We start from the raw sequence: 26,439 nt of genomic DNA, 5'->3' as shown, positions 1-26,439 counted from the left end.
AATTGGGATGGAGCAGCTAAGGCCGTAGAAGATTTCTTAAGAGAAGTGAACATCTGTACAAATAGCCTTCTAATAGGATTTTTTAAAAATCATTTTTTAGGCTGCTGCTGCTTTTTTTAATCGAACACATCACTGGTACAATAATAGAAAATGGAGGGCAGAAGGATGAACAATTAGTAACTTAGTAGCTTTTTTAATAGCTTAACAGATGTTCTTTCAAAATTATATATGCAAGGCAGATAACAAAAAATATTATATCCTTCTAAAACATGGTAGCTTTCTAAATTAAATGTCATGAAACCAAGAAGAAAAGATGTACTTTTAACTTGTGCCATTCCTTTTGCTAATTTCTGTTTATTTTTATGTACTTTATTTGTACTGAAATGTACCGGATAATTATTCTCCTGTTTACTCAGTCCATTGTCCTACATTTAGTTCAGTGCAGGCACAAAGGTCAGCAGATACAGACAGGTTTTGTTTCTTTCTTTTTAAGGGAAACAGTATTTAAAACATGTATTATATTTGTACAATTTATATGGAAATAAGAACAAAATGGTAAGCAATTTCTTCACAGCTATACAATCAATTTTTTTCTTATGAAAATTTTATTTTAGTTTTTGTTTTCTTCTTCTTTTTTTCTTTTTTTTTTTTTTTTTTTTTTTGGAGACAGGGTCTCACTCTGCCACCCAGGCTGGAGTGCAGTGGCACAATCTCAGCTCACTGCAACCTCCGCCTCCCAGGCTCAAGCGATCCTCCCCGCTCAGCCTCCCAAGTGTCTGGGACTACAGGCATGCACCACTACGCCCAGCTAATTTTTGTATTTTTTGCAGAGACAGGGTTTCACTATGTTGCCCAGGCTGGTCTTGAACTCCTGAGTTCAAGCAATCCTGCTGCCTCAGCCTCCCAAAGTGCTGGGATTATAGGCATGAGCACTGTGCCCAGCCCTTATTTTAGTTTTTAAAACATTTTAGGACAAGTAGTAGATTCATATGGTTCATAAATCAAAAAGCATAAAAATGTTTTACAGTGAAAATTTTTCCTCCTATCTATGACTTCCAGAAATCCAGTTTATCTCCCTAGACACAATGTTATTAAATTTTGTCTAGCTTTCCAGGACTATTTTAGGCATACATAAAAACTTTTTCTTTGAGACCAGCCTAGGAAACATAGTGAGACCCCATTTTCACAATTTTTTTTAATTAGTTGAACGTGGTGGCTTGCACCTGTAGTCCCAACTACTGAGGAACCCGGGACAGGAGGATCGCTTGAGCCCAGGAGTTTGAGGCTGCAGTGAGCTATGATTGTAACACTGTACTCCAGCCTGGGCAACAGAGTAAGACCGTCCCCACGTGCACCAAAAACCAACTTTTTCTGTCCTTTTTTTTTCCACAAAATTGTGTACACCATACACAACATTCTGTACTTTTTCCCCCAAGAAACAGTAGTCTTTTTATGTTATTATAAGAAAAAAGGCTCCTTATTTATGTTTTATGCCTGCATATTAGTCTTCTATTACATGGATATGCAAAATATAATCTTCTATTGGTAGAAGTTCTAACTTGTTTCTAGTATTTTGTTATTACAGACAATGCTGCAATAATAAGCATTTGCATATGTTATTTGGGAAGTGTGTACATATTATCTATAGGATAAATTCCTAGAAAATGAACAGTTGTATCAGAGGATATATACATTCAACATTTTGACAGATATTAGAACATTTCTCTCCATATTACAGTAGTCCTCTCTTATCCAAGGTTTAACTTTCCATGGTTTCAGTTACCTGCTGTCAACCACGGTCTGAAAATACTACATACAATAATATATGTTTGTTTTGTTTTGTTTTTTGAGACGGAGTCTCGCTTTGGCGCCCAGGCTGGAGTGCAGTGGTGCAATCTCAGCTCACTGCAAGCTCCGCCTCCCGGATTCAAGGCATTCTCCTGCCTCAGCCTCCCGAGTAGCTGGGATTACAGGCGCCCGCCACCTCGCCCGGCTAATTTTTTGTATTTTTAGTAGAGACGAGGTTTCACCGTGTTAGCCAGGATGGTCTCAATCTCCTGACCTCGTGATCCGCCTGCCTCGGCCTCCCAAAGCGTTGGGATTACAGGTGTGAGCCACCGTGCCCGGCCACAATAATATTATTTTGAGAGAGAGACCACATTCACATAAGTTTTATTGCAATATATTGTCAAAATTGTTCTATTTTATTACTAGTTGTTGTTGTAAATATCTAATTAATAAAGTTATCTTAGGTATGTCTATATAGCCAAAAACATAGTGTATATAGGATTTGGCACTATCATTAGTGTTGGGACTCCACTGGCAGTCTTAGAATGCAGCCCCAGTGAATAAAAGGAGACTACTATATTTACAAAAAGTTACATTCCCTGCAGCACTTTTCTTTTGTCGTTACAACTTTACCAACAGAGTGTAATCAAATTTGTGCATCTTTGTCTATATGATAAGTCACAAATGGAACCTCGATGTATTTTTAATTAAAAGATTTACTTATTAGATGTAAGGTAGAGTATAAAGGCATTCTGTAATTAACCCATGAAATGGATTCCATTTCTGCAATTTTGTGGCTATTCTATTTTAGCACCTATATCTCAAACTTAAATGTTGACCTCAAACAACAGAATGTATTTTCCTTGGCTGGGAGTAGTGGCTCATGCCTGTAATCCCAACATTTTGGGAGGCCAAGGTGGGTGGATCACGAGGTCAGGAGATCGAGACCATCCTGACTAACACGGTGAAACCCCGTCTTTACTAAAAATACAAAAAAATTAGCCGGGTGTGGTAGCGGGCACCTGTGGTCCCAGCTACTCGGGAGGCTGAGGCAGGAGAATGGCTTGAATCCGGGAGGCGGAGCTTGCAGTGAGCCGAGATGGCGCCACTGCACAGCAGCCTGGGAGACAGACCTAGAGGTCGTCTCAAAAAAAAAAAAAAAGTGAATTTTCCTTGACTGATTTATTATTATTATTATTATTATTATTATTATTATTATTATTTTGATGGGGATTAGAGCCTATTCCTCCTATGAATGTCAACTAAAGTGGTGTCTCACTGGGAATGGTAGAGAATAACTATGTTGTTTTCAGAGTCAAGTAGTAGAAAAGGACCCAACAAACCATCTGGTTAGTTCTCTTGCCTCTGGGTGGACCATCGCTAATTGCTTCATTCTTCTAACCTGATAAATTTGAACTAGGATTCCAAGAATTTCCTAAGCAGGTGATGTCACTTCTGTGCTACAGTTGAAACCCAGTAAATTCCAGTCAATCTTTGCCATAGGAAATATTTGTCCCATTACATTATATCATAATTTTTGTTCTGTCTACAAAATCGAAAAAAAATTGATACCATTCTTATCTGTGAAGGGCCATGGTTAGTTACCACTTGGATTTCTTTTCTGCAGACTATATCTTCAAAATTGTTTTATAATAATTATTTTACAAATAATTAATATTAAATAACATTATTGAGCTAGTGTGGATAGTTACTTCACTAACTTATAGACTTGCTTAGTGTTTTAGAATGAAAATCACGCTTATACCTGTCAACATTTTACCTTGGGCCTCTGTCATGGGAGAAGGTGTTCTTGTATCCTCTTCTTTCTTACAGAGTGAGTTGCTGTCAAGGTCACAAGAAGCCATATTCAGAATTTCTAATCCAGGATCTGTCAACAGGAAGAAACAAATGATGTGAATACTATGCACATAATATTAGAGTATAGTATATTTAACTATACTATACTATGCAAAAAGAGTATTTGCCTATGTTCTTCTCATTTGCTCACACCCCAGCAGGTCACAGAACATCAGGCTGAAAGCTATAATACTAACAGTCTATTTTAGTATTATTTCCAAATCCACTTACCACTTGAAGTTATAGTACTATCTGTCGATGAAGTGTGTCTGGGTAATGGTAGTGAGGAATATTCCCTGCCAAAAAGAAAGCAAACATATTTTGGAATGTCAGTTCCAAATAATTCTCTTAAAACCAACTAAATATGCATACAAATTCACACACACAACACACACAAGCAAACCTGGACTGCAGCAGGCTCTCAGAACACACGCGTTCAACACCATTCTCCTTAAGGAAAAAGAAAGGAGACATAAGTTCAACAATTTGACATTTTCCATTCCAAAGAGGTTGTTTTAAGCAAACATTTTCATACAATTCTAAACGAACCCATATTTACTCTGCTCTTTTGGAAAGGACATGGGAATGGGATGGTACAGGGCAGATGGATATACACACTTCCTCAAAGCTGTACTTACCCAAAAATCCAATATTAAGTATGTTTACAAGTCTCATATTTAAAGAAAATCTGATAAAAATTTTGGGCAAAACAAATTCTAAACTCAAATGGCAGACAGGGTTTATTTCATATGCTTAAGTCAAGTTTTCTTTAAACAGAAAATTCTACAAGGGTAGGAAACAACATTTCTTTGTGTGGGAATAGTACTCAACCTAAAATTTTTGACCTGGTGATTTTAAAATTGCTCTCAGTTTTCTAGCTAGAAAAATCATGCATTTCAAACTTAATCCATATCTCAGAGATCTGAAGGATTACATCTAAGTCAGCACCTATCACTTGATGCTCAAAAAGAGGTTAACAAAATTGTAGTCCCAGCCTGCCAGGGCAAGTGTTTGAAAGTTTCATATGAACCTCTTAATTTCTACAAGGAATTCCTATTTTGGGGGTAACTTTAGGGCATTAAAGTTGTACAACTTTCTTTTTCAAAAAATATAGTGAGAACATAGTTTCGTTTCTAATAACAAGCTTTTCTAGTATATTATTTTAATTATTTGATTTAGTTCAGAAAAATAAATTAAAATTTAATAAATTAAAACTGAAACCATTCAGACACATCAAAAACCTGCACAAAGTAAAAAGAAGGCATTTAGTTATTCCATAATCAAACAGAACTTATTAACTGTCACAACCAACAAAGGGTTCCCATGGGGGAATACTGTATATCACACATGGTATTTAGAATCAGTCCAAGAAGGTAGCTCCCACAGTCACAGACAAGTAAAGTACAGGTTTACTAAGGGTTTGCTGAATTTGTATTTATCCAGTACAATGACAGCAGCTTATATATGTTTAGCACATTACAATTTACAAGAACCCTTTAATGTATCATCTCATTTAATTCTCCCAACAACCTTAGCAGCAGATTTTAGCAAGGAAAGATTTACTTATTACAGGTAATGAACTGAAGGCCAGTTAATAAAGTAATTTCCTGAGACCAGTCAGAATGGTGGAGTCAGCTTTCAAACACATATTGAACTAAATACAGTGTCCTCTCCTCTGTAAACAAAACCAACTTGGGCATACCCTAACTTAGGCTATTGGAGAGGAGAAGACTTTTCTCAATTATTGTCTTAGACTGGTAGATGATTTTAACGTGAACTTGTAAGATGTTCACCTCAAATGTTTAGAAAAATCGACAAACTTGCAAAGCAAGGATTTATACCTAATACTCCTGTATCAATGATGTTGGTCAACTTTTTCTCTTTTTTATTTCATTTTGTTTCTGCCTTAAATGACTTTGAGTCTGATCATACATGACTGAAACCTCTCATGACACCAGTTTAATTTAATTCAACAAACTTTCATCCAAAGTCCACTTTGTGCTAGGAACAGTGACAAGGGCTAAAGATTATATACAAAAACACAGTTCTTATCCTGAAGAAGCCTGTAGGCCAAGCATGGATTGAAATATATAATACAAATCCTACTCTATAATTTATAAGCAGCATGCCACAGAGGAAAGTAATATGCACAGGGCAGAATTAACAGAGTGGAGATATCTGAATTCAATTTTAAAGAGAAATTGTACCTTAAATTGTAGTTAACTGATAATGGCCCTATTTTTAAAATATTTAAATAAATTATCTTAGTAATTTTTATATGTTTAACTATACTATCATATATATATATATATATATATAAAATGAACCAGGCACACTGGCACATGCCTATAGCCTCAACACTTTGGAAGGCTGCGGTGGAAGGACTGTTTGAGGTCAGGAGTGTGAGACCAACCTGAGCAACATGGCAATACCCCATCTCTACTAAAAAATTAGCAGGGCACAGTAGTGCACACCTGTGATCACAGCTACTCGGGAGGGTGAGACAGGAGAATTGCTTGAGCCCAGGTGGTTAAGGTTGCAGTGAGCTGTGATCATACCGTTGTACCCCAGCCTGAGTGACAGGGCAAGACCCTGCTTTATAAAATATAAAAAGAAAGAAAGAAAACAAAGGAAGCTATAAAATGGAGAAAATTAAATATCCTTCAGTTTTATTGAGGGTAACACTTCATAAAAATCAATAAGAATTTATTTATTAATACTAAGGTATAATATCCTAACACATATAAAAACATTGTTACTATATGTAGCATGAAATAACATTTATTATTGCACTATAACTAAAAAACACTGTACACATTGTCAGAAAAGGCTTCATTTTATACCTGTCAAAATCATGGATATTCGTATTTAAGAAATATAAAAGAGAATGCAGTTCTTATTTTCTGTTCCATTATACCAGCTTCCAATTTGGGGAAAAGGTAGCACATCATTTCTGAAAACCTTTTCAACAAAAGGTCTAATTGTTATTTAAAGCCAAAGTAATAAATACAGTAAAAACACAGTTTGCCTCCATTATGTTACATATCAGTCTCATTTGCCCTAATGCTCTGTGTAAGGCCTTCTTTTGCCCTATACCTTAGATGTGAAACATTGTAATTAGAAGTCTTTCAATAAATACAAAACATTTATTGATTAAACAAATATGTGATTTTGGAGAAACTGCCTGTTTAGTAGCCATATACTACCTTGTTCTAGAACAGTAGCAAAGTAAGCAACTGGACGTTATTCTCGCAGTATTCATCTTTATAAAACTCAGTGATCAGAAAACAGCCCAATATACAACATATCCCAATCCTAAGTTTTCTTAAGTTTGGTCTAATGACAATTTTTTTTTTCTTCTTGTGAGAACAACTAGAGTAAAGAAGATTTTTTTTTTTTGTAATCTGGTTTCAAATTTAGGACGATAGTTCATGAAAGTTGGAGATGAAACCCTCAAGGGGTTGGGACAAAAACATTCCACATTTGGGTTCTCTTCTTCCAGCTTCTAAAGTCACCTCTATTTAAACCAGCAACCCAGGCCTACAGCAGAACATAACCAGCACGCACCAACTGTGACACCTGGACAGATCATGTGAAAGATAATCTACTAGATATAATTTAAAATCAAGGAAAATAAAGAATAAGAAAAAGAAAGTTCAGATGAGAGATTCACTTACATGTAGAAGATTGGCTCAAGTCAATGAATCTAACACATGCCGATAGCACAGAGCAGGAAGAATGCTCTTTCTGTCCAAGCCATTCAAATATTAACCTGCATAACATTTACATGAAAAATCCATGGTCCAGCCCATTTGCTTTTGACAGCAAGAGTCTAATGTAGGGTGGGGTAGCAAAAGTACTCATGGAAAATATGAAACAGATTCTCCCATGGGCTGGGTCAGCAAACACAGGAGACACACACACACACACACACACACAGCAATATTATTTCAATATTTAGATTGAACAACATAAAGAACAATAAAAAATAACTTTCAAGATTAATTGGCCTAATCTCCCAGGATTATTTTATTTTTGCTCTTTTATATGAAATATTAAACTACAGATTTTGTGATCAGAAACCTTCCACTAATAAACATTTATGGTTCCAACATGTTTACTATTTGACCCATTTTAGATAATTGTTAAGTAAATTAATGGTGATTTTCTGAGAACAAGAAAATAACAAAAAGAGTCTATATAGTCTTACTTCTGACTTGACCCAGTGTCTGTTTAAATCTTCCCAAAAGAGGAAGAACGCTAAGTTGAATTTTAAAAGATTAGAACTACTGGAACCTAAACAAAGCTAAATTTGCTTATAGGTTTGCATTTATTTTTTCTCTTTCTAACTAAAGGTATACCACACCCTCAGATCTACAGGTCACACCCACCACTTTCAGGTTCATTTATAATATAGTTATCAGTCAACTTCTACACGTTCCAATTTTGCAACTGGCAATATTATTTATTCTCCAAGGTTATTAATGCTGCACCCACACACAACTTGGAAGAACAGGACAGACAATAGCCAGAAAATCTTCCGAGATATTTTTAAATTGATCCTGTTCTTGGCCTTAATAAATCACCTCCTCCCAGTGATACTGTATCTTAGACAAAAACATGTAATAACATGAAGGATAACTCAAAGAGAGACAAGACACTTGATACTTGGTATATGGAATTTTTTTAACAACCAAAAGAAAAACAGAGAAATTCATCTCCAGATCATTGGCTTGTTTCAAGATATCCTCTGCTTTCATGCTACCGATAATTCTGATTCTAGGTAATATAAGCAGCTAATTTTCTTTTTGAGTGTTCACTATGATCCAGGTATTTTGCATATGTTACAGAGTATCTTGGTAGGGTCAGAGCTGAGACTGAAGTAAGATAGAAGGAAGAATCAATTCTGTTGTTATAGGACAGTGTGGACAACTAACCAAAAGAACCACAGAGACGTGAGTGGTGAAACCAACTTCTTGGCCCCACAATTTCTCAAGACGTTGAAAATCTACATGGAAGCCACTAGTCAGTGAGGCCTGAAGAACATGGGGATATATTTGGTATGCACATCTGGTGATCACTGGAAATTTAGGAAACGACTCTATGAAAGGAAAAGCCTTCTTAGTCATCAGCAAGTGGGGAAACAAGGCATTGAGAGGCAGTGTCTTGCCTGTAAATATGACCTACTTGGTTTGTTTCCATGGACAGGTTAGGCCAGAACTCAGTGATACAGATATGTGGAAATATATATATATATATGTAATATATTTGTGTGTGTTTACTTGAATCCTCAAAAGAACTATGAAAATCAATGTCTATTTCACAGGGGACACAGCAAATTCAGACAGGTTAGGCCATATGTCCAAATTTACACAGCTAATAAGTAATAAAGCCAGTCTTGAATCTAGGTGTGCTTCATTCTACAGCCTATGATATGTGGCTAAAGATTCTAGAGCATTACTAGGAAAATTTTCAGATAAATACAAAAGTAGACAGAACAAAGAATCTAATGAATCCTGGTATATCCATCATGCAGATTCAATAATTACCAACCTATGGCCAATCTTGTTTCAAACTCTGCCCCTCTAAACCTACACCTGCCTTGTTTTGAAGCAAATGCCAGATATCATAACATTTTTGTCCATAAATATTTCAGAATGAATCTCCAAAAGATAAGGACTAGAAATATTTTGTTTCCTTCTTTCCTAACTACACCAAAACATCCCAAATAAACTAATTTATTGGGTCAATAAAGAAGTTCTTTTTTTTCTCAAGAATGTCCCAAACAGGGCTCCAAATTATTTTACTATGAGATGTTCTTTTTGAGACATTAATCTTGTTAGCATTCTTTGCTCTCTCAAAGACCTGTTTATGAATAATGATGTTCACTTTTATCTTGCACTGTGCCTTCTTGGAAAGATATTAGAAGACAGCTTCCTCTGTGAATATGGGGAAGGAACAGAAAGTAAATCTCAAGTTCTTAGGAGCACCAGCCAAAAGAAATGAGTCAGAAAGCAGTAAGCTAATTGAGTGCTCACTTTCAGTGTTTTAAACACTAGTGAATACAACCTAAATAAATAGGCATTCAACAAATATTATTGGGCAGCTACTGTATGGAATCCTATGCAGGGTGTTACATGTGCATTGGTTAATGGCCAAATAAGGGTACTGTACAGCAATGTTATCACCTAATACACAAATAAATATAAGAAAATAAATAACTCCAATGCAAGCCAGCATACAGGTGATAAGAAATGGGGGGATCAGAGCGTTACAAGGGTCTCAAGGAAGGGAGTGAGCTTAGTTTTTTTCTGAGTGGGATCATTGAGAAACGAGAAACAGGCCTGAAAACACAACTTTCCCAGAGTCACAGAGGCCAACTCACAGAAAAACCTCATCTCTCCACTCTTATTCCATTATGATTTCACCTCAAGAAGGACTGGAGATGCTTGAATGTCAACATTGTATGCTACCACAAAAAAAAATGTTTTTATTGGTTTTTGAAATGGGCCTTGACAGTCTAATAGAATTTTGATAAATGGAAAAGCATACATTGTTCTGGGCAAAGAAAACAGCACAAACAGGTTTGTGTGATATATTCTAACAATACAGGCTACCTGGTTTGGCTGACGTACAGGCACAATCATACACAACATTGGGGAAATAAAGGTAAAAAGGTATACTGCAACCAGTTTAGAGAGGTACTCGAACACCAGGTCAAGTGGTTTGTTATAAGGCTGTAGAGATTGACAGAATCTATCATGTAGAGACAAGGAGTTAAGAAAACACTCATTGTTTGGGGGTTCCACTGGGATGATAAACATATATTATGTTTTTAAAATAATTTATATCATATATTTTACTCTAATTCCTTGTTCTTATTACCAATGACAATGCTTAGAAAAGCATTTTCTAAGGAGAGCTTTCTATTTTCTTAAAAGATGATGTGAGTATAAAATGATGGTAGGTGGGGAATTGCTCAAGGGACAAGGGGTGGAGGCAGAGAGTACAGTTACCAGGCTGTCGAGATTCTCCAGTGGGGCAGAAACCTGGAATGGGAAGGTTGAGAATTGGCGGGATCAGTCAGAAGGTACAGCCAACAGACTAATTCCTGGACTGTTGCAAACCACAGAAGACACAAGAAAATCTTCAGGGAACCTACAGAAGCATGTGACTGGAGGCTCGATTGTGATGTCTGTTAGCTCCTATTCCTTTTTTTCTCTTTTCTTTCTTTCTTTTCCTTTCTCTCTTTTCCTTCCTTCCTTTTTTCTTTTCTTTCCTTCCTTCCTTCTCTCTTTCTCTGTCTCTGTCTCTCTCTCTCTCTTTTTTCTTTCTTTCAGATGGAGTTTTGCTCTTGTCACCCAAGCTGGAGTACAATGGCACGATCTCAGCTCACTCAACCTCCTCCTCCTCCCAGATACTTTCAAGTGATTCCCCTGCCTCAGCCTCCCAAGGAGCTAGTTTTACAGGCACCTGCTACCATGCCTAGCTAATTTTTTGTATTTTTTAGTAGAAATAGGGTTTCACCACATTGGCCAGGCTGGTCTCAAACTCCTGACCTCAGGTGACCCACCCGCCTCGGCCTCCCAAAATGCTGGCATTACAGGCGTGAGCCACCGCACCCGGCCCAGCTCCTATTTCTTAATGGGTATCAAGACCATAGACAAAACCACACAGTCACATATCCTAATACGAGTCAATATGGAGGTCCTTTTAGATAAAAAAGGCAGTACATTTCTTAGTCAAAAAAACACTTTCAAGGTAATGCTAAGTGATAATGATTAAAATGTCTAAATTCAGTGTACTAAGAGTGGCCATGAGAAAGACCTGTATCATTTGAAGCTAGACAAATCTGAATTTTAATCCCACGTTTGTTATTTATTAATTGAGTGATCATGGGCAAGTTATGTAACTCCCTCAACTTCAGTTGCCTCCTTTGTCAAAAGCAGAGAAGTGTGGAGAAGATTAATCACATGGCATGTGGAAATGCTTTTGTACAAAGTTCCTGGCACACAACTGATATTTGTTTCTTCCTTCTTCTTAGTAAACTCAGTGCCAGATGAAAGGGAAATTACTAATAACCAAACATCCTGTAAGCTTCCAAGTTCAACGTCCTTTACTAAAACTTTATAAGAATTGCTAGGTAAGAGCAAAATATAGTTTTTAAATTTTTTCAATTTATTTTTATTTTTTGAGATGGAGTCTTGTTCTGTCACCCAGGTTGGAGTGCAGTGGCGCAATCTCGGCTCACTGCAACCTCTGCCTCCTGGGCTCAAGCAATTCTCCTGCCTCAGCCTTCCAAATAGCTGAGAGTATAGGTGCCCGCCACCTAATTTTTGTATTTTTAGTAGAGACAGGGTTTCACCCTATTGGCCAGGTTGGTCTTGAGCTCCTGACCTCAAGTGATCCGCCCACCTTGGCCTCTAGGTAAGAGCAAAATAGATTCATTTCCTTTTTCTTTCTTTTTCTTAGCTACTCAGACAGGTATTTATGAACAACAACAACAACAACAAAATGCCATACACACACTTAACAGGAAGAATAACAACAACTTGTACAATTCAATAGTAAAAAGAAACATAATCCCATCTTTAAAATGAGCAAAGGATCTGAGTAGACATGTCTTCAGAGAAGTTATACAAATGGCCAACAAACACATGAAAAGATGTTCAACATTATTAATCATTAGAGAAATGCAAACCAAAAATGCAATGAGGTGTCACTTTGCACCCACAAAGATGGCTTTAATAAAAAATAGACAAATATTTAGTAAGGATACAGAGAAACTAGAATCTTCATACCTTGCTGTTGGAAATGTAAAACGACAAAGCCACCCTGGAAGTCTGTTTTACAGTTCCTCAAAAACATTAAACATATAGTTCCTGTGTGATGCAGTAACTGCCACAAGAACACACCCAAAAGAATCAAAAACATGTTTACACAAAACCAATACTCTACTGTTCATAGTAGCGTTATTTGCAATAGCCAAAAAGTAAGAACAACTCAAATGTCCATCAGCCGATGAGTGGAGAAACAAAATGTGGTGTATATCTATACAGTGGAATATTATTCAGCCATAAAAATGAATGAAGTACTGATATCATGCTATGACATGGATGAGTCTTGAGAACCTTATGCTGAAAACCTTGAGAACCTTAACTGAAAGAAGCTGGCCACAGGTGGCCACGTATCGTATGATTCCATTTATATGAGATATCCAGAATAGGCAAATCTATAGGACAGAAAGTAGATTAGTGGTTGCCTAGAGCTGGGGGTTGCAGACAGGAGGAAACAGGGAGAGACTACCAAAGGGTATGCAGTTTATTTCTGGGATGATCAAAGTATTCTAAAACCGATTGTGGTGACGGTTGTACAACTCTGTGAATATACTGAAAGTCATTTAAGTGAATAATTTAAATTAATGAATTGTCTGGTGGGTGAGTCATATCTCAATTAAAATGTAAAAGAAAGAAGAATGATGGACTGCCAGATCCTGAAACAGAACTGCCTGCTCCATTTGATTGAGAAGATCACGAGGCTCAGGCTACAGACTGAGGAAGGCATTCCGACCACATCTCGATGATAGAGAGAGTGACCTAAGTGACCTTCTCAGGTCATTTAGTATTATTCTTTCCTCGGGTAGAAAAGTCACATTAGCACCTAACTCTGTCAATTAGTACCTGACTACTCTCCATGGGCATGGCCCTGCTTTGTGGTCTTTGACAAAGGGTACCAGCCCTCAAAGATTATCCAGCCTTGACCTCAATTCTTGGAGAATCAACGGAATCTGAGGCTTCTTACAGTCACTAGTGAATTTAAGTCCCAAACCAGCCTGCCTCTCAAACCAAAAGTTTAGCCCACTTCATTGAAATCTCTTTTTGGTTCTATAACCCACAGAGTATACTAAACACAGGGTAGAAAGCCCTCAAACTAAATAATTTTAATTTCTTGACTTCAAAGGTTGCTATTTCTCATGCATCTGAGTTTTGGAATAGCAGACTCAGACTTGCTACAAGAATATCCATAATACTTAAAAAATAAAAAAGACAGGGAAAAAGAATACCCATAGAAGAACAGGATATGCTAACACTGAAAATGAAACCAAAATCCAGTCCAACACTCACTTCCATGCTTGGGTCATCATTCATCCTGATGTAGCCTGAGAGATTTGTTCCTGGGTTGGGGCCACTTGTGGGGCCTGGGCACCTGGCAGTAGAAAGTAGAGTTATCTACTACAGGTGAAAAAACTGCAAATCTTAGCAGATACTAAACAATAACATAGTTCTCACTCCCCTATGCCCAGTCCCAATTTTATCAAATTTCTAATGAAGTTCATGGTTTAAGTAACACATAATGAAAGAGAGTTCACACCTCCATCAGAGAGAGGTTACAAACAACAGAGAATCCAGCCAAAGATGAAAATGAAGCATTTGCAATTCAAAGTCATTCTTCCTCACCCTCAATATAGAAGGGAAATTTTATTGAGGTAGATTAGTTCCTCACAAAATGCACTGACATTTTTGAATGTTTCCTAAGGAAGATGAGTCTGTATACTTTGAAAGGCAGGTGCAAATGAGCACCGAAGGAGGATGAGGGCAGGGACAGGTATAGGTTCCCAAAAGCTTGTTAACCTTGAGTGTGAAAGAAACAGAAATAGGACCAAAACCTGTCTAAGTTAACTTAGCAGGATGTTGTTGATATTGTGATCTATGCCCCCAGTTCCTGAGACAGACCTCCTAAAATCCTTGTAGACAGAGGTGCTAGGGGAATCTTTAATATTTGGTCTCTGATCCTGGTTCCTGATACAGAGTGTCTAAGACCTTTGTAATTCCCTGAGTGATAGGAGTGTTTGACACAGAGCTCCTGAATCTCTTGAAATTTCCTGAGTATTACGAGCATCTTCTGTTCTAAAGAGGTGTCTCTTGGTGGGCTTCTGGATAGCCTCAGGATGAGGGGCTGGTTGCCGGGGAACCAATCTGTGGTTCGAGGGTTGGAACTCCACCCTGCCAAGCTCCTGGGAGGGGAGACGGGCTGAGCTGATCACCAATGGCCAATGATTTCATCAATCTTGCCTAGTAAAGCCTCCATGAAAACCTGAAAGGACAGCACTTGGAAAGCTTCTGATTTGGTGAACTAAAACATAGCCATGTACTGGGAAGATGGCACACCCCAACTCCACAAAGACAGACCCTCCTGTGCTTGAGACATTTCCAAACCTTTCCAATGTATCTCTTCATCTGGCTGTTAATTTGTATCCTTTAAAATACACTTTGTCACCTGGCACTGAGATTACCCCTGTAATCCCAGCATGTTGGGAGGCTGAGATGGGACGATCACTTGAGTCTGGGAGTTCAAGACCAGCCTGGGCAACACGGAGAAACCTTGTCTTACAAAAAATACAAGGCCAGGTGCTGTGGCTCACACCTGTAGTCCCAGCACTTTGGGAGGCTGAGGTGGGCGGATCACCTGAGGTCAGGAGTTCAAAACCAGCCTGGTAAACATGACAAAACCTTGTCTCTACTAAAAATATAAAAATCAGCTGGGTGTGGTGGCAAGTGCCTGTAATCCCAGCTACTTGGGAGACTGAGGCAGGAGAACCGCTTGAACCCGGGAGGCAGAGGTTGCAGTGAGCTGAGATCATGCTGCTGCACTCCAGCCTGGGCAACAGAGTGAGACTCTTGTCTCAAAAAACAAAAAAACAAAAATTAGCCGGGTGTGGTGGCAGGCACCTGCGGTGTCAGTCACTCAGAAGGCTGAGGTGAGAGAATCACCTGAGCCCAGGAAGTCGAGGTTGCAGTGAGCCCAAATCACTACTGTACTCTAGCGTGGGTGACAGAGTGAGACCCTGCTTCCAAAAAAATAAATTTAAATAAATAAATAAAATAGACTTTGTAGTAAGAGGATAAATGTAAGGAAAGTGTTTCCCTGAGTTCTGTGAGCGACTCTAGCAAATTATTTGAGCCCAAGAAGGGGGTCTTGGGAATCCCCAATTTATAGAGAGTTAGTCAGAAGCACACGTCACAGTCTGGAACCTGCAAGTGGCATCTCAAACAGGGACTGGCCTTGTGGAATTGAGCCCTTAACCTGTGGAATCGGATGCTATTTCCAGGTAGATAATGTTGGAATTGAACTGAATTATTGGACGCCCATTTCATGTCTACTGAAGAAGTGATTGGTGTGTGGAAAATTGCTTGGAGTGTGGGGAAAAAATACCCCACACATCTGGTATCGGAAGTGTGGTGTTGAGACTGCAGTAGGAAAAAACACTCCACTGGTGAGTGTGTTTTTCCTTTAGATTGAAAGATTAGTCTGAGTACTTAAAGAGGAAGAGGCAGGGTGCAGGGACAAGGACAGGTTCCCAAAGACGTGTTAACCTTGAATGTGAGAGACAGAGAATTATGATCAAAATCTACCTATGTTAACTTAGCAGTCTATGGTATATTCCTAAAAACTGGAAACATTTTAAGTAGTCTAATTTGTCTTTTAAGCTTTAGAGTGGTATTATGAAATTCAAGGAAAGCAAGAAAACTACACCCCAAGAAAACTACAGCAAGAACTTTATCTCAAAGTTGTAAATTTTCGGCTGGGCATGGTGGCTCACACCTGTAATCCCAGCACTTTGGGAGGCCGAGGAGGGCAGATCACTTGAGGCCAAGAGTTTGAGACCAGCCTGGCCAACATGGCAAAACCCCATCTCTACTAAAAATACATAAATTAGCTGGGCATGGTGGCGTGTGTCTGCAGTCCCAGCTACTTGGAAGGCTGAGGCATGGGAATTGCTTGAACTCGGGAGGCAGAGGTTGCAGTAGGCCGAGATCGCATCACTGCACTCCAGTCTGTGCAAGACAGTGAGATTCCATCTCAAAAAAAAAAAAAAAAAAAAAAAGAAAGCAAAAAGAAAGAAATTGAAAATTTTCAGGAAGTTAGAGAAGTTCCATAATAAAGATGTGATCTCACGTTATGAAAAATCCAACCAATTAAAATGTTAGGCAATGGGAATAGACCACGCATGAGGAGTAAAGTAAATTTTGCTCTTAACCTACTTGTGTTGTCTCGTTATATCCGAAGCACCGTCCTTTACTTCTCCATATGTGGGCCTCTCACACAGAGCGTGGATTTGGTTGGCTACACCTGAGAAAGGTGTTGATTCCAGGGTTGGAACTGCTGTAAAACTATCCAGAGATAAGGCATCTGCAGTAGAACAGAAAAAAAATAAAAATAGAGACCAATTTCTGGTTCAAACTATATTGAAGCATAAAGTCTTTCCCTCTTGAGAGACTGAAAAAGTGAAAGTTGACCCACTTCTATTAACATTTTAGCATAAACTCCCTTGATGCCTCATCACAGAGGGTAAAAATGTCAAATGCTTAATTTTGACAAAGCATTTGGGAATGACAGTAATATTAATATATATAAAATAATAATTTTAGTTCTAATAATAATATTTAAAAAGTAATAATTTCAAAAAAGTTTTTTTAAGTGTGGGAGAGGCCAGAAAACCCCTGCCCACTAAGCAACTAGAGGGATTAACAATCTATAGCCAGCAGGGGAAAATCCAGTCAGCTGCCTGTTTTTGTAAAGTTTCACTGTGACCAGGTGTGGTGGCTCACGCCTATAATCCCAGCACTTTAGGAGGCTGAAGCAAGTGGATAGCTTGAGCTCAGGAGTTTCAGACCAGCCTGGGCAACATTTTTTAGAGTTACAAGTTTTGTAACTCTACAAAAATTACAAAAATTAACTGGGTGTGATGGCACGTGCCTGTAGTCCCAGCTACTTGGGGGGGGCTAAGGCAGGAGAATCACTTGAGCCCAAGAGGTTGAGGCTGCAGTGAGCCGTGTTTGTGCCACTAAGTGACAAAATGAGACCCTGTCTCAAAAAATAAATAAATAAAATAAAGTTTTACCGGAACACATCCGCACCTATTTGTTCATACATTGTCCATGGCTGTTTGTGTGATACAACAGTAAAGTTGAGTAATTACAGCAGAAACTAAAATATTTACTATCTGGTCTTTTACACAACAATTTTGCAGCCTCCAGAAGAGAAAAGCATCAGACATGGTAATTAGAACCCATCAAAGACTGGTAGGGGAAATAGGTTGAGATCACAAATCATTTATTAGGGAAAACCATCTTGTTATGTGTGTTTCTGAGTATAGGAGGCAGCAGAGTTTAATAGAAGAAACACAGGGTTTAGAGTCAATCAGAAATTTTTGGTTCAGATCCTGGCTCTGCCACATACCAATTGTGTGATCTTGAATAAATAATTAAGCCACTCTGAGCCTCAGTTTGCTTATGTATAAAGTGACAGATGACCTTAGGCAAATTACTAACTCAATGTTCCTCTGTTTCCTTATCTTTTGAACGGTAATTATATTAACATCTACCTCATAGGGATGTGGTGAGGATTAAATGAGTTAATAGATATGTTAAGAACATAGAACTGTGTCTGGCACATAGCACTCTTTCTCTCTCTTTTTTTTTTTTTTTTTTTTTTGAGATGGAGCCTCACTGTGACACCCAGGCTGGAATGTGATGGTATAATCTCGGTTCACTGCAACCTCCAATTCCTGGGTTCAAGTGATTCTCCTGCCTCAACCTCTCGAGTAGCTGGGACTACAGGTGTGCGCCATCATGCCTGACTAATTTTTGTAGTTTTAGTAGAAATGGGGTTTCACCATATTGGCCAGCCTGGTCTCAAACTCCCGACCTCAAGCGATCCGCCCACCTCAGCCTCTCAAAGTGCTGGAATTATAGGCATGAGCAACCGCACCTGGCCAGCAAGCACTGTTTAAGGACTCCCACTGTTGGTGGTGGTGATTAAGTTATTGTGAATAATCTCTATAAAGCACTAATCTATATTGCCTGACACAAAATAGACACTCCATTAGAAATAGTTTTTCCTTCTCAAATTTAAATGATCACCAATCGCTCTACTTTTCTCTTTATTCCTTCTTAAATTTACTTTGACAATCATTTCTGAATAGTTTTTCCTTCTCAAATTTAAATGATCACCAATCGCTCTACTTTTCTCTTTATTCCTTCTTAAACTTACTTTGACAATCATTTCTTTTGTCATTTCAGAACTAGACATTAATTTTGGCTTTTAACTGCATCCATGTTATGCTGAGAGGTGTCACTACTTTGACCATTTCTTAGAATAAAGCTCTTTCTCTTGGCATTGAGTATAAATTTGACCCACACTCCACTTTTCCTTCTCCAAATATCTCTTCTACTGTATCTCAACCCGAATCCTCTTGTTTTCAAAATGACTTGCCTACCTTTGGCTCTTTTTCAAACACTTAAGGTTTTTGATTCTTACTTCTCTTATTTTTTTGTTCTGTGTGCTCATGTTACCCTCACCCATTAGAATACTTTTTTGATGCTTTTTGCTTTTCCAAAGCCAACTAATCTTTCAAGGCCAATTCAACTCTAACCTCTTCTATGGAATCATCTTTGACTTCTCTGAGCCCAGGTCTTGTCTCCTTGCTAGTCTGTGATCTACTTTAAGACTTATTCTTTTTTGTTTGTTTGTTTTATAGATATTGCCCAGGCTGGTCTCGAATTCCTGGGCTCAAGCAATTCACCTGCTGTGGCCTCCCAAGGTGCTGGGATTATGGGCACGAGCCACCATGCCCAGCCAGGACTTATTCTTTATCATGCATAATATGGTGCCTTGCACAGAGTAGGTACTCAAATATATATTGATTGACCTAATTCAGGGATAAATATCCAAGTATTCAACAATTTCTCCTATACAAATGTAATAACAACTAGTCATTTTCCCTTTCAAATAGAATTCTACCCCTACTTGTGTCTAAGCAGGTATAGAAGGGTGGCTTACCCAGCAGAGGTGTGTACCAGCACGTATGTTTCAAGGTCAGGGGTGTCTGATGTATTCTTGCTTCTTGACCACCATATAGTTTGTGGCAACACTGCTTCTGAACAGAAAACCAACTATTAGTAGCCATCTAAAGGAATGTAACATATATTTCATAATCTACTACCTCCATTTTCAAAGGTAGAAAGAATATCACGAGCCTCAAATGACCCTGTGAGAGACATCAAGAAGAAAATAAATGATGTCAAGTAAAAAAGCTTTCAAATGTTTGATCAAAAGGTATACATGAGTAAATTATAATTCTTATTTAAAATTCACAATTTAATAATCTAACAGAAGGCTAACATCATCAACTCCAAATAATTGACACTTTGACGTAAACAAAGGCTTTGAGGAAAGAGGTATAGGTGAGGAATAAACTTAGTTACATAATTCTTAGCGATACTGCAATTTTAAAAAGTAAAACAGGCCGGGCGCAGTGGTTCATGCCTGTAATCTCAGCACTTTTGGAGGTTGAGGTGGGTGGATCACTTGAGGTCACCAGCCTGGCCAACATGGGGAAACCCTATCTCTACCAAAAATACAAAAATTAGCCGGGTGTGGTGGCGTGTGACTGTAATCCCAGCTACTCGGGAGGCTGAGGGAGGAGAACCTCTTGAACCCGGGAGGCAGAGATTGCAGTGAGCTGAGATCGCGCCACTGCACTCCAGCCTGGGCGACAAAGGACAAACCAGGTTTGTGCGTATGTATGTGTACATTTACGAAAATAGCTATGTGTTGCCTCATTTGATAATCTCTTGATAAAAGCAATATATACAGTTCTAAGGCTACTGATACATACGGGATTTAGCTTTCTATTACAGGATAGCTGTTGATTCACAATTACTACCTAAATACTTTCAAAAAGCTTGCAATTACCAATTTTTCTTGAAGAGGTTGTTGAATTGCATCTGTGCAGGACAGGGAATCATAGTGAGGCAATTCCTCATCTAAAAAGCTCTGTCAAGAGAAAATGGTAGAGTGTATTCAAAGACAGAATGATGAAAGGGTCAAAGATCCCAAACACATTAGACTTAACAGAAGATATGACAATACCTAAAGTGGGTGAAATTGGCAAGTTTTTTTTATCTTGTATCCTACTCCAAGGGAACACATTTGTAATTGTAAACCTCCTATTGTGTTTTCCCCATTACTTGATCTAGGAATGAAATCCGAAGATCAGGAACAAGAAACTGAATGGCTTTGTCACTGAAATCTTGAGGCAGAGGCTAAAGAAGCTTGTTAGAGATGTAACTCAGAGTAGTGAAAATGGTGACTGTGAAAATTTGATAGCTATGAAATTATTGCCTTAATCCAAGAGGTAGATTCACATCTATCATAGTTACATTATAATAGAAAATGTTGTTGGTGTTCTTGAGATGATTAAAGCATCTTTAGATATGGAGGTTTTTCCAGCTCAACTTATTGCAGAGGGCTTTTTAGGCACTCTGCCTAGCTTAACTTTTTTTTCCTGCTTTAACAGATGTGTCTGCATGATGCCCTGGAAACAGATACATGCAAATATCACCCTTCTTTCTTTCCTCCTCCATCATCTTCCTCCAGTGCCAACCTTGCTGCTTTGCTGTTCCCTTATGTTCTTCATCTCTGAACAAAAAGGAGATTCACCAACTATCATAAGGGAAGGAAATACACTTAACTCTACCAGGGATGTCTTAAGATGACCCATACAGAAAGAAATGGAAAGTTTAATTTAAATATGAAAAAGAAAAAAGAGACAGTAACTATATCAAAGCCTATTCAAGAACACTCAAAATTTCAGCATATTATAAATTGAACGATATGCCCTTACTATCAGAAAGACTGAAAAACTAGCTGTTTGCTAATAGATATAGCGGTGGGGCAAAGAAAATTCTGAAATGCTTCCTCTTTAGAAGATATTTTCAGTAGCCACTCACTAACATAAGATCTCCTTTCTTGTTTTGCTGAATACTTTAAGTGCACAAGAGAACAAAATACACCAAAACATTTTCTTCTAAACTGGTTAACTTAATGATTAAAGTCATTGTCTGTTATAAATTAGCTTCAAAATCTTACATGAATTGAACATTTTCCTCCATAGTAACTGAACACATATCAGAGATATCTTACCTGAAACAGCAAGCCATGGTGTTCCCCTTCAATTAACCTCTTTTGAAGTGACTCAATTGTTGCTACAAAGAGAATTTATAACCAGCTCAATATGACCATTTTTATTTAATTAATTGATTTATTTATTTCGAGACAGGGTCTGGCTCTCTTGCCCAGATTGGAGTGCAGTGGCATGATCTCACCTCACTGCAAACTCTGCCACCTGGGCTGAAGTCATCTTCCTGTCTCAACCTCCCAACCCCCATGCGCCTGGAATTACAGGCACATGCCACTGCACTCAGCTAATTTTGTATTTTTTGTAGAGATGGGTTTCACCATGTGGTCTAGACTGGTCTCAGACTTAGTTCAGGTGATCCACCCACCCTGGCCTCCCACAGTGCTGGGATTACAGGCATGAGCCACTGTGCCCAGTATGAGCATATTTAGCCTTGTCTTCCTTAATTTATTTCATTGTTTCATAAACTTTTAATGGCTTTAAATTTGGGGCCTGAAGAAAAGAAAATAATGATTTCTGAGAATGGTACTCTGAACTTATGACTCGGGAAAAATGGAAAAGCAGGCTAGAACAGATAAGCCATTATCTCCCTTGGGTATTTAAATTTTACTTTGATAGATACTTGTGAATTGTCTTCTAGAAGTGAGTCACAGAATTGTCTAATCTTAAGAATACACCTTTACACCTGGTGCAGTGGTTCACACCTGTAATCCCAGCTCTTTGAGAGGCCGAGGTGGGTGGATCATTTCAGGCCAGTACTTCGAGACTAGCCTGGCCAACATGGCAAAATCCCATCTCTACTAAAAAAAAAAATATGAAAATTAGCTGGGTGTGGTGGTGCGTGCCTGTAATCCTAGCTGCTCAGAAGGCTGAGGCAGGAAAATTGCTTGAACCTGGGAGGTGAAGGTTACAGTGAGCCATGATCATGCCACTGCACTCCAGCCTGGGCAACAGAGCGAGACTCCCTCTCAAATACATACATACATACATACATACATACGTAAATACATAAATAAATAATACATCTTAGAGTTCATTCAGTCTGACCTCCTACTGATAAAGAAATCCTCTCTCCAATAAGCCCCCGCTTGAGCCCTCAAATTATAGCCCTAGGATCCCAGAATCCTACAAGTAGACCTCAGATCATGAGAACACTGATGTGCAGAGGATTGAAAAGGTAATTGGTAAGTCATGGAGCTGAGATTAGACTCATGGAACAGAGCTTAACTCAGGGTATCATTCAGTGAAACTAAAAATATTTGTTTTTCTGCTTAAGTAAAATCTCCAAAGGTCTTATGGCTGGAATAATGGAAATGGGGGGAAAGTACCTAATATTTAACTAGCTCTTTGATGTACATAATAACACATTATTTATTTGACAAATCCTACTCTCTGAAACATAGCCAAAACCGGAAAATAAACCCAAATCTTTTGAACAACTAGAATAGATACCGATATTTATGCCCTTTATTCATGCGGCAAATCTCACACTTTGACTCAGGCAGTGGGCTCCGGGTGTATACATAATTCTCACCAGTTTGACTGCCTTCTTAGCCCACAGAAGATTAAAAGCAAAACTTAAACAAGGATAAGGAGCTCTATGGAAGCATATTAATACCTACTGCTTTTTTAAAAAAAGTCACTAACAACCAGGAAAATTATTAACAGCAGATAATCTGGCATCCAAAATATATAGAAATCTGGTGCTTCTTATTTTATAAACCAACTGTTTTATATCTTAATAGCCTGAAGAAATTCTGAGTCATGAGCATAATGCTAATGAAAAGAAGTACATAATCTAATTTTTAAATTTTTTTCAGGAAAAAGGGCTCTAAAAGCTTCAATTATGTAGAAAATTACCTATGTAATTTTTTTATTTTATAGGACTATTGTTTTGGTAAAAATAACTTATTTCTCAATCAAACTTGACATAGTGTTACTAGGCCCACTACGAATAAAACAGATGTTTGTTTTTCAAACATCTCCCTCACATAGGAAGAAAAGCACATTTTAAAAAATGTATTTCTAGGCTGGGTGTGGTGGCTCACGCCTGTAATCCCAGCACTTTAGGAGACCAAGGCAGGCGGGTCACCTGAGGTCAGGAGTTTGAGACCAGCCTGACCAACATGGTGAAACCCTGTCTCTACTAAAAATACAAACAAATTAGCCAGGCATAGTAGTGCACACCTGTAATCCCAGCTACTCGGGAAGCTGAGGCAGGAGAATTGCTTGAACCCGGGAGGTGGAGGTTGCAGTGAGCCGAGATCAAGCCACTGCACTCCAGCTCTTGGTCACAGAGCAAGACTCCATCTCAGGGGGGAAAAAATGTATTTCTAACCTACAAAAGTCATTTAAAATTTCTTTCTTATTAATACTTAGGACTCTGGTAAAGATGAAAATTTTAAAAAATTCTGTCTTAACTGTATTAAGAAGGAAGGCCCTGTCTTCCTTCTGACCTATGTCTAAACAATAGAAACCAAAGCTATAAGAAGTGGCCATGATGTGTTTCCGAAGGTCGTGTATCTCCAAAATACAAATTCAGAATATTGTCTTACAATTGCCAATGGAGCCGTGTTTCAGAAGCAATGATGAGTTAGTATAAGATTGTCTAAATTGCCCATCTGCTTGCTCACCAGGCAATCTTGGTTTTAGAAACAGTCTATCTCGAAGCATTCAAATGGAAAGCCTTATTTCAACAGATGTTTTGTGCAATGTGTAGCAACTGTTTCCATATTTTCCACATGGCAAAACAAGTTGGCTTATGACCACAATTTGCATTCACCTTTGCATTCTGCTTTACATGTTTGGAGTTGGACCTGTAATGCCTCTAGAACAAATATATGCTTCATATAGAAGGAGGTAAAACAATGGCCACTGTATCCCCTGCTGTTGCCATCTGCCATGTAGGATGGGACCAGGTGTCTTGGATGCATTGCCTCTGAAGAAAGTTGAGACAAAGCAACTTTCTAAATGACAATGCAATGAGGTCTCAGGCAAAGGCCCCACAATTAATTGGCTGTTGAAAATGAAAACTATAACATTATTAGAGCCATAATCATGTTAGCTATCAACGATTGATGATATTTATAGAGTACAGGACTTGTATAATACTATCTATATGCTACTGGAAAAAACCTCATGTTCTATAACATTGTATATTAAAAATATCAGGGTTCATTAAAGAACCTCAGACTAAGATCAACTACTCATAGCACATATCTGTCAAAGGACTTATATCCAATAATAAAAGGACAGAAAACTGGCACATGTATACATATGTAACAAACCTGCACGTTATGCACATGTACCCTAGAACTTGAAGTATAATTAAAAAAATAATAATAATGCTGCTATGAACAGATACATAAAGGCTTTTGTGTGAAACAAACAAACAAACAACAAATAAATAAATAAATAAATAAATAAAATGGGTGAAAGACTTAGACACTTCACAAAGAAGATATACAATGGCCAATCAGCACATGAAAAAGGGCCCAACATCATTACATCTGAAAAACATATATTAAAATCACAATGAAATACTCATTTAGTAGAGTGGCTAAAATGACAAAGATTGACACTACCAAATACTGAAGATGTGGAACACTTAGAACCTCCCACACAGCTGGTGGGAGCGTTAAATGCTCTCAACACTCTTGAAAACTGTTTGACAGTTTCTTAAAAAGTGAGAGTCACAGCTATGCTATGACCTAACAATTTTACTCCTAGATATTTATTCTAGGTGAAATAAAAACTTATGTGCACACAAAGACTTGTACACAGACGTTCATAGCAGCTTTGTCCATTGTAACCCCAAACTGCATATACTGCAGATATCCAATAACAGCAGAAAAACAAATCAAATTTTGGAATATTCATACAAGGAAATACAACTCAACAATAAAAAAATACTGCTAAGAAACACAACCTAATCCTATTATGCTGACAGGAAAAAGACCAACACACAAAAAAGTACATACTGTGTAACTGAGTTCTAGAACAGGCTAAGCTATCAGACCAGTGGTTGTTCCTTAGGGTGCTAGAGGTGGGGGCGGGGCATTGACTGGGAAGTTGCACAAGGGAAGTTTCTGGGGTGATAGAAATTCTGTGTTTTGATGTGTATTTATCTACCTTGTTGAATAGCATACTTGAGATCTGAACATTTTATGACATGTTAAATATACTAATAAAAAAGAAGTTGGGCCGGGCGCAGTGGCTCAAGCCTGTAATCCCAGCACTTTGGGAGGCCGAGACGGGCAGATCACGAGGTCAGGAGATCGAGACCATCCTGGCTAACACGGTGAAACCCCGTCTCTACTAAAAATACAAAAAATTAGCCGGGCGAGGTGGCGGGCGCCTGTAATCCCAGCTACTCGGGAGGCTGAGGCAGGAGAATGGCGCGAACCCGGGAGGCGGAGCTTGCAGTGAGCTGAGATCCGGCCACTGCACTCCAGTCTGGGCGACAGAGCGAGACTCCGTCTCAGGAAAAAAAAAAAGAAGTTAAAAGTATAAGAACAAAATAATGCAGGGATTATGAAATAGGGTTAGGAAGAAACCACTAAAAAAATACATGCAGCAGGGCAGAGAGGCTCACGCCTGTAATCCCAAAACTTTGGGAGGCTGAGGCAGGAGGATTGCTTGAGCCCAGGAGTTTGAGACCAGCCTAGGCAACATTGTGAGATCCTATCTTTACAAAAATTTTAAAAATTAGCCAGGCATAGTGGTGCTCGCCTATAGTCCTAGCTACTCCGGAGGCTGAGGCAGGAGGATCACTTGAGCCCAGGAGGTTGAGGCTATAGTGAGCCATGATC

At 38.4% G+C, this 26,439-nt stretch overlaps 2 protein-coding genes across 6 annotated transcripts in view; both read right to left on the bottom strand.

Annotated features, from left to right (window-relative positions):
- LOC111540624 (lymphoid-restricted membrane protein) overlaps positions 1-26,439 on the bottom strand; it is a 91,760-nt gene that overhangs the window by 4,916 nt on the left and 60,405 nt on the right. Inside the window, exons 19-25 of the mRNA XM_023209061.1 lie at positions 20,404-20,484; positions 19,489-19,585; positions 16,689-16,836; positions 13,770-13,851; positions 4,049-4,095; positions 3,877-3,941; positions 3,569-3,676 (exon numbers count right to left, since the gene is read on the bottom strand). The gene's annotated coding sequence lies outside the window, so the exon portion shown is untranslated. The remainder of the gene's footprint in view (positions 1-3,568; positions 3,677-3,876; positions 3,942-4,048; positions 4,096-13,769; positions 13,852-16,688; positions 16,837-19,488; positions 19,586-20,403; positions 20,485-26,439) is intronic.
- The window catches only part of LRMP (lymphoid restricted membrane protein), a 57,204-nt gene that overhangs the window by 25,751 nt on the left and 5,014 nt on the right, over positions 1-26,439 (bottom strand). The window contains exons 2-9 of one of the 5 annotated variants that reach the window (XM_031936287.1): positions 21,634-21,695; positions 20,404-20,484; positions 19,489-19,585; positions 16,689-16,836; positions 13,770-13,851; positions 4,049-4,095; positions 3,877-3,941; positions 3,569-3,676 (exon numbers count right to left, since the gene is read on the bottom strand). In XM_031936287.1, coding sequence (XP_031792147.1) covers positions 3,569-3,676; positions 3,877-3,941; positions 4,049-4,095; positions 13,770-13,793 — 244 coding nt within the window. In that variant the 5' untranslated portion in view covers positions 13,794-13,851; positions 16,689-16,836; positions 19,489-19,585; positions 20,404-20,484; positions 21,634-21,695. The remainder of the gene's footprint in view (positions 1-3,568; positions 3,677-3,876; positions 3,942-4,048; positions 4,096-13,769; positions 13,852-16,688; positions 16,837-19,488; positions 19,586-20,403; positions 20,485-21,633; positions 21,696-26,439) is intronic. The other 4 variants (XM_031936288.1, XM_031936289.1, XM_023209062.2 and 1 more) reach the window with 4 other exon arrangements.

This window comes from Piliocolobus tephrosceles, chromosome 10 (genome assembly GCF_002776525.5).
Source record: "Piliocolobus tephrosceles isolate RC106 chromosome 10, ASM277652v3, whole genome shotgun sequence".
In the NCBI taxonomy this organism is placed as follows: Eukaryota; Metazoa; Chordata; class Mammalia; order Primates; family Cercopithecidae; genus Piliocolobus; species Piliocolobus tephrosceles.
This window is presented reverse-complemented; position numbering and strand designations above follow the sequence as displayed.